Source organism: Haliotis asinina, chromosome 15, assembly GCF_037392515.1.
Source record: "Haliotis asinina isolate JCU_RB_2024 chromosome 15, JCU_Hal_asi_v2, whole genome shotgun sequence".
Classification (NCBI taxonomy): Eukaryota; Metazoa; Mollusca; class Gastropoda; order Lepetellida; family Haliotidae; genus Haliotis; species Haliotis asinina.
The window spans coordinates 18627272-18636484 of NC_090294.1; the positions used below are offsets into that span (position 1 = coordinate 18627272).

A 9213-nucleotide genomic window follows, 5' to 3' on the forward strand; every position below is an offset into this window, starting at 1 on the left:
CTATTAAAATATGTAATGAAAATAGATGATTATTATAGTTATTAAAATTACCCTTGATTCAATTTACATTGCGATATTTATCCCGTGTGACGGAGAAAACCAACGCAGTCGAGCAGAATATGCTTGGTCGTGTGCTTTTCTTACCATGGGACTTTCAACCACATTACCCACATATGTGAAATTTTGTATATGCCTCTGCTAAAAATTCCTCCAAAATATACTCATGGAAATGAATAGGGAGCACCTGAAAGTACGAGTGTTCCGTTATTCTCTTCCAGAATTTCACACATAGTGCAATACAAGGTTTGTGAAGAAACCTGAAAAATAATATTGGAACACTTGTACTTTCAGGTGTTCCCATATTCCTTTCTAGAGTATGCAATGGAAACTTTTTAAAAAAATGCACATTCGAGAGTGCAGTTAGGTTCACTACTTTTTGATAGTATTCGTATGTTGAAACAGCACTTACCGCAATGTGACACTGCTGCCAAGCACCATATTCTACAGAAAAATTCGACTTTGTACATCTTCAAGCACAGGAGTATTGCCAGTTGCATCAGCTACTTCAGTAAACGGACTGGGAGCATGACGTTGCCAATGATGTAGCAACCTTGTATGTATGGTTCCTATCACCTTCATCTGTACCCACTGGAACCTCTTTGAGGATACTCCAAAGTAATGAGATGGCTTTAATCAATTTTGCTGTGTCCGGGCGTGTGTTTCATGCATCGTTACATCACCGTTAAGCATCTCATTTCATAAAGGTAAATGGCGGAAATATTGTCAATATGTGCTGCATGAATGGGTAAATGGAACCATATTTTCAAGCATAATATGATCGCGACATAAAACGAAGATTAATATGTAATGCGTTACCAGACAAGGTATTATCAGAGACCGTATTGGTTTACAGTGACTTTATCTTACCGCCAAGTTAAAACACAGGACACAAAATACCATTTTATTTTATTTTGAAGATCAGATCAGTAAACTCGCTACCAATTGTATGGCATGTACAAACAAAATGGCCTCTGCACCTCGACTGGGATTTTTGAAAAACACAGTGAGATATATAGTCTGACAAGCTTGAAAAGTTTTTAAATAAAGCAATGAAAGTCGATGAAATCAATGTGCACATGACCCGTGAAGGTCCAGGGTAGAATAGGCCTTCAGCAACCCGTGCTTGCCATAAAGGCAACTATGCTTGTCGTTGGCGGCGACTGACGGGATCGGGTGGTCAGGTTCGTTGACTTGGTTGACACGTCACCGGTTCCCAATTGCGTAGATCGATGCTCATGTTGTGGATCACTGGATTGTCTGGTCCAGACTCGTTTGTTTACAGACCGCTGCCATATACCTGTGGAATATAGCTGAGTGCGGCGTAAATCCAAACTCACTCACTCAAAGTGTCCACGGTGAACTCAAAAATAGCTAATCGAGCGGTTTTTGAACTCCGTGCTCTGGATGCGTCCTATTTTGACGTCATACGACGTTAGCGGTAGAGCTTCTTGGTGGAGAGTTTGGCGGTTACCATGGCAATTGGTAAATATTGTTCAAGTTGTTGTCCTCCCATGAGGGCGACAAGGAATTATGTTAAAACGTCATTGACCAATGATATTGAAGAATTTTACTTGATAGTAATGTTTTACTGCATATGTTTAATACAACTTCATTGAATATAGACGTACGTATGGAAAGTGTAATGTTCCGTGACAATTAGAAACGTGTTATTTTTTCTAATAGAATTCAGTAGGCGTGAACATCTGGGTTGGAACTGATCTTCAGCAACCTAAGCTTGTCGAAAGAGGCAACTTTCAAGATCGGGTGGTCAGGCGCGCTGACTTGGTTAACACATGTCATTGAACCCTAACTGCGTAGATCGATGATCATGCTCTTGATCCTTGGATTGTCTGGTCCAGATCCCGTTATTTAGCGACCGAGGTCATATCGGTGGAATACTGGAGTGCGGCGTAAAACTAAACTCACTCACTCATAGAGCTTTATTGAGGTTTCTGGTCGATATGTGTTGATTACTTATGGGGGGAGACAAGCACAGGCTGCTGAAGATCCTTTCTAAGCCGGATCTTCATGGAGGACACGAGCAGGGACTGGGGAAGATCAGATCTAATCCGGTTCTTCATGGAAGAGACAAGCATGGGTTTCTGAAGATCAGTTCTAACACAGATCTTCATGGGGGAGACAGGCATGGGTTATTGAAGATCAGTTCGAACTTGGATCTTCATGGAAGAGACAAGCATTGGTTTCTGAAGATCAGTTCTAACCCTTATCTTCATGGAGGAGACAGGCATGGGTTTCTAAAGGCCAATTCTAACACGGTTTTTCACGAGGGAGACAAGCATGGAGAAGAAATAGGACTAGAACATGGACACGAAAGCGGCCAAAACATGGGGATGGAGGGAAGTGTTCAGCAGGTGGGAACAGATGTGGGGTGTGGAGAGCCAGAATTAGAGCATGTTACCCAGCTGCCGGCTTTACTATCTGCACTCCACAGAAGTGAATGAACTTATTTTCATGCTGCGTTTTGCAATATACCAGCAATATGAACACCAGAAATGGACTTCACACACAGCACCCACAAACACCCACAGGGAGCATGAAAGACTCACTTCAATTTGAAAAAGACGCATTATGGAGGCTTTACACGGGTAGAGTATGTGAGTGATACACGGGTAGAATATGTGAGTGAGTTAAAATTTAACGAATCTGTTTCAATATTGTGGTCGCCACAATTGAATAGACATTCACTGAAGTCCATCCTTAATCATGCCAGGACCGGGCAAATAAATGATATTCTAAACAACATCTTATGTGAGAGATTGGATAAATGGTTAATTTTGCATTTGTATTATTCAGCACGTATACGTACGCACGCACTCATACATTTATGCTTATATAGTGTTGTGCCTTTGTACTGCCATTGTATACACAATTGTTACGATTGTAAGAAACGGGATCAAAACAGAGAAGTCAATCAGTTAAAACTAAACAGACATGCAGTTAGCATGAAATTCACGTGCTGACTCAAATGCATGCTTTTCATGCTAATGTTCTGTCATGGCACAAGCAACTGAGGGGCACTTTGAACTTTTTGGACATGCCGAGGCGTTGTCTTTCTGAAAATACCAGATGGCAGATTATTGGTATGCATGAAACTGATGTGTCCATTTGTGTTCATTTGGTCCAGATTGAATATCAATCACACTGTCATTACTCGCCTTGTAAGGAAACGTGCGGCCACTGGTTACGTCAAGGGTCGTCCACGTTCAGGAAGGCCGAGAAAGACCACTCCACTCCCCGTGATGACCGTGCGTTAATTCACCTAGTGAGACGCAGGCCCATGACCAATGCCAAAGATCTCAGAGAACAATGGAGAGTGGGTGTTCGTCTCTCACCCAGCACCATCCGAAGGAGGCTCAGGTCCGCTGGACTCTGTGCACATCGTCCAATCGGACGTCCCTTATTGATAGACACTACGCTCGACGTTTGGCGTGGAGTAATCAACGGCAAGACCACAATCTGGGGACATGGCGCAGGATCCGTTGGTCCGATGAAAGCTGTTTTCGTCTTCGTGTTACAGATGGCCGTTGGCGACTTTGGATGAGGCTAATCAATAGCGGGTGATCCATGCAGCTGAACCATTTGGCGATGGCTCTGTAATGGTGTGGGGGTGTATCTCCTATGACTGTAAGCTGAATCGTATCACCATTCAAGGGACACTAAATAGTCAGAGATACCAACAGGAAGTACTGGAAGATGTTGTCCCGCATTTTGATAACCAGACCCTCGCAAGTCGGCCAGTATTTATGGACGATAAAGCATCGTTCCAGAGCTGTTATCGCATACTTGCAGAACAACGCAGTTGACAGATTACCTTGGCCTGCGAGAAGCCCTGATCTCAACCCAAATGACCATTTATGGGACCATCTGTTGGTAGTTGATGGATTGACACTTTAGATGGTTCAGTTAACGAAATTATAACATGTGTTTGGTTTCCATATCATGAATGGCCAGTGTGTTGTGTTAAACACAATCTTATAACATGAAAATGGGTGGTGCTTAATTAATGTTCTAGTATATATTTAATGTTCAACAGGTTTCATACCAGAATTACATATACTTTAAAACCGTACATCGACACGAAACGCAAAACCCATCACAGGTATTATTGAATATGTCTTTAATGAAGTTTCCCCACGATCAGTGCTACAGAACTGACATGACCACCATTCCCTGCAAAGCTCATACTGACTGTGTTTGAAGAGTGAACCCTATCTTCAGGCACCCAGTATTCCCACACTTCCCATTTGGTAGGGGCTTCATTCTTGTCGGTATCATACAGCATATATGTTGATGGTAGTTTATATCCATTGACCGTAACGCTCAGAGGTTTCCCATTAGCGTTCTTGTCTCTGCTCACCCCAATTCTCATACGTGCAGTATGGAAGCCAGATCCTTGTACCTGAATCGTGGTTGAGGCATGGCCGTTGCTTATTGGAATTACCATGTTCTTTCCATAGTAAGTTTTCTCGTTATTTGTCTTCAGGCCTCCGAAGTTGTAGTTGGTCTTGAATTTGTAGATGCAGCTTGATTCTCCTGGGAGACCGACACGTCCATGGTTCTTGTTGGTGTCAAAGTGGACATTGGAATGCATTGCTGGGTTGCCGTTCTGGTACTGAAGACACGTGGATTCACCACTTGTTGGGTTAATCCAGCCATTTTTGAAGTCCAGCTTCACATTCTGCCAGTTCGTCCCATAGTTGTGAAGGAGAACCAGCATCTCTTTATTATTAGGATTCGCGAGGACCAGAGGTGCTACTTGTCTTTCCCACCCTGTGAAGTCACTCGAGGTTTTGAGGAACTTCAGGTCATAGTACAAATTGTGCCAGAATTTGAAGAAATTTGCAATTTGTGTTTCATGCCCATCAGGAGTGAAAAGAGACCAGTTGAGGCTTGTGTGTCCTGGATATTGTTCCATAGCCAAGAGGAAGACGATGGCTCTCTCCATGTACTCCCTCATGCTGAGATAAGTAAACTGCTGTCCAATTGACAAATAAAGGGTAGCAAAGTCTAAAATGCCAGAATGAGCATCCTGGCTGATACCGTGGACTCCACCTCTTCCATATTCGCTGACGATGATAGGAAAGTTCCTTCCCTTCTTTATGTGAGAGTAGTTTTCTATCAAGTCAATTACTCCAACCAGTCGTGCTTCGTTAATACCAGCAAACGAATGACTTCCACCAGATACGTGGAGATCGTTGTAAGCATGGAAGGAAAAGAAGTCCATGTGATCCAGAGCCATATCCATAAACTGTGCCATTCTCTTCCACACGCTAAAATTATTTGCATCTGCTCTGATCGTATAGCCAGTATATGTTGGGCCTCCGACTTTGATCCCAAATCTTGACTTCAGCTTTTGTGCCACAGCTTTGTGAAAGTTTAACACCGTCGTTGAGTCGAGGATCTTATAAGAAGCGTCGGGTTCGTTCATGACCTCAAAGAAAGCAGGCAGACGACCTCCAGTGTAATCCTTTGCACTCTGAACCATTAAGGACACAAACTCTGCCGCCGCATCTAGGTTATTGGGGAACTTTCCTCCATGCTGGGACTTGTCAATCCAACTGGGCCAGCTGAGACCTGACAGAAAAAAACATAGATACTTTATTTTTTGTATTCTGTATGTCAATGTAACTGGAAAATGCCACAAATACAGTGTGTCTAACTTACTTGTGGGATCCAGGTTTGAGAGATGTAATTTGCGTGAGGAAGTTACAAGAAACAAGTTTCTGTGTCGTTACACATGATTTGAGATTTCTGTCAACACTTGCTATGAGATAGAATCTGTGTCAGACCTGCTATCTGTGTGAGTACTACAAAGACAACCTTTGGCGAAATCAGTATTTGTTAATATGTTATTTTTTTGTGGTAATCTGTCATTTCTTTTGTCAAGGATTAAATGGTTATGGTTGCATATTTGCATGAAATGGCAAGGGTAGAAAGTAGGCTTTGATATAGACTCATGAAATGAGCTTTTGTCGAACGTCTACAGTTTGCCCTACAACACCAAAACTGGCGATACAGGCAATGGAGACCTGTTCTGTTCAAAGATGAGAGTCGGTACTGCCTATCAACTGCAGATGGTAGAACACGAAAAGGGCGACAATGAGGCCGGCGTCACTCAAACCAATGTGTTATGGAAAGAGACTCTTGGGGGTGCAAGCTTCATGGTATGGAATGGAATAGGCCTGAACCAGAGAGTGGGTCCAGTAGTGTTCCAGAACCTTGGCCCAGGGAGAGAAGGCAGCATCACAGTGGTGCGCTATATCGACCACGCTCTCAGACCCCACGTCATACCACATTTCGAACGCGACCGGAACAAGATTTCCCAGCATGATAACGCCCGGGTCAATACTGCCAGAACTACATGGGACTCCCTATAGCTGAACGGTTTCAATATTATGCAGTGGCCAGCCGTTTGTGCTGATTTAACCCAATTGAACATGATCGGGATGAAATTCAGGTGAGCCTGAATAATATCATACCGTGGCCGAACACAACCGATTCATTGCGATGGACCTTTCTCAGGGTGTGGTTCCAGGTACCACTGGCTTTCATCAATCGATTGGTGGACTCCATATATACACTCCTAGCGTTCATGTAATGTTTTGGAATTATGCCGAGTTATTTAGTTGTCAGAATATTGTACACAAAAATGGTTTTGATACGCTTATTATGCGGATATCTGTAATGGTTTGATTACAGTGTCTATGTAATTTTGAAATAGTCCTGAGGTTTTGTCTTTGTTTTTGCTTGTTTGTTGTTGTTTTAGCTGCTAAGTATATTTAATCAACGTCATGCCCTGTTATTTCTGCATCGATAGTTAGTAACATTATTCCTTATTTTAAGGAATATTGTAAATCGAAATACAGAGCCAAGGGCTCTGAAAACATCACTTTTGCTAATACAGCCACTTCCATATATGTCCACATTTACTTTTAATTTTCAAAACACAACTGTGCGCCTTTATACGGTAGAAGGAAAGAAAGCATGCGCTTACAGGATTACGCTTTAAAGGTTTCAAGCTCACAGACAATTCCCTGATACCCGGCTTTTTCAAAAGAGATGAAAACCAACAGACAGCTAGGAATATCGTAGATCAGGACCCGTGAAGGTCCCGGGGTAGAATAGGCCTTCAGCAACCCATGCTTGCCATAAAAGGCGACTCAGCTTGTCGTAAGAGGCGACTGACGGGATCGGGTGGTCAGGCTCGCTGACTTGGTTGACGCATGTCATCAGTTCCCAATTGCGCAGATCGATGCTCATGTTGTTGATCACTGGATTATCTGGTTCAGACTCGATTATTTCCAGACCACCGCCATATAGCTGTAATATTGCTGAGTGTGGCATAAAACTAAACTCACTCACTCACTCACTCGTAGATCAGACCCCTTTCAAGTGTCTTTGATAAAGATTGTTCAGTAACAAGTATGGTTCTTCTTTATGACTTACCCTTTATTTCCCATACCATATTCTTTATACCGTCTCCGTAAGCATGGACTTGTTCCATATAGTAGTCCCAAGTCCTCTTCTTTAGACTTTGGTCTTGAAGGTAGTGGGGGTCTGGGTAACCATGGTGAGATGGGTTTTGGCGCCACTGTTCATTAATGATATAATGATATTATTATTGAACAGATTACAAAAAGTAAGTCCCATAAAGGGGGTTCAGAAAATCTTATCAAGGTCAGTCTAGTATGGTCATCAACTCATATTAGTCCGTGATATCATCGATTTGGGGCAAATCGAAATAAAATACAGCTGTAATATAGAGTCTGGCAGTCAACAATAAACCATCATCAGCTCAAGACCCTTGAACCCTTCACAAATTTGCAAAATAGCGATTGGGCGTCTTCCGAGAAGCAATACCAAATTGAAACCACCAAGAACGTTTTGGAGAACATGAAGAGTCTCCGATACTGCCACCTTCCTCTTTACACCGTCAGAGGAACAAGTGCGGGTACTCTCAGGAAAGAGACTGGAAGATACCAAAGAAACACACCACAACTGAGTGTCTCACAACTTTCAGATGGTATGTGGAATGCAAGCGGAACATGTTGGAAACGAGGTGAACATGTAAGCAGCTTGTTTACCTGAAATGCGTCGAAATTCGCTGCGCAATGGTTTACTTTAAAGAAACAGATAATCGTGTTCGAGCACCAGTTTGCCACGTTGTTTTTAGGCTAATCAGCGCCAAACGAGTGGTCGACGGTATCAACAGGACTGTTGACGTCCAAGAACTATATTAGTTCTGCTTTTCCTATCACAATACACACTGGAATATTCAAAATGGCTTTAAATCCAACTCATTGATTATTATATCCACGACGTCTTTGTCTCTTCCTCAGGTTGATGAAACATTGTTGGCTGCCATGACAATAAGGCATAATGATACCTACATTCGCAAAGAGGCCTCCGTTTAAATCTCTGTTGAGCCACCGTCCTGCCATGGTTCCAATAGCTTTACACTTTGAGAAAAGACTGGATCTGTCGAGACCGTTGTGTTTATTCCATCTGTCCACCTCATAATGAACACGTCCACCTTGGGACAACCACTCGTTGTAGATGGTGACTGTGGTGTCTGAGAGCACCTCGCCCCACAGCAACACCGTAACGAACGCTACCACTGGTACAGCCCGCATGACTACACAATTTTAGGTGAGGCGAAGCTGTTATATACCTAGACATGTTGAGTGTGAAAAGTCCATATGTTATGCACTCCTTGTTTGAGATATTCAGACCCATATCAGTTAAATGTTTTTAAATATAAACACGAGTGTAAGGAATGTGCAGTTTCAAATGTACCATAGTCAGTTCTTTATTCTAGAATGCGCCCTAACAATCACAAGGATTTGTTTGCCTATATACTGGTTTTAAGTTTTTAACATACATTGAAATTGAAATAAATATCAAGACAGAACAATTTACTTTCGACAGGTTCTCGTTTAAGATTCTCAAAGTGATGTTAGATTGTTTTGCTAAAAAGGATGTAAAACTTACAGACACTGTGACTGTGCGGCACTCCTCAGATCTGTGCGTGTGACATTCTTCGCCATTCAAGAGCGTTGGCAAGTGTTCAAATCAAATCAGGCGAGTTTGGAAGGTTAGGAAACGACATTGACGCTTGCATTGGCGAAACAG

At 42.6% G+C, this 9213-nt stretch overlaps 1 protein-coding gene across 1 annotated transcript; it reads right to left on the bottom strand.

Moving 5' to 3' along the window:
• Positions 1-4069: 4069 nt before the first annotated feature.
• LOC137265368 (beta-porphyranase A-like) lies at positions 4070-8769 on the bottom strand. Its single transcript, XM_067800757.1, has 3 exons — positions 8472-8769; positions 7528-7672; positions 4070-5655 (listed from the first exon to the last, which is right to left on the bottom strand). Exons 1-3 carry the CDS (start codon positions 8712-8714, stop codon positions 4199-4201), a joined length of 1845 nt encoding a protein of 614 aa, XP_067656858.1. The 5' UTR covers positions 8715-8769; the 3' UTR covers positions 4070-4198.
• Positions 8770-9213: the final 444 nt, after the last annotated feature.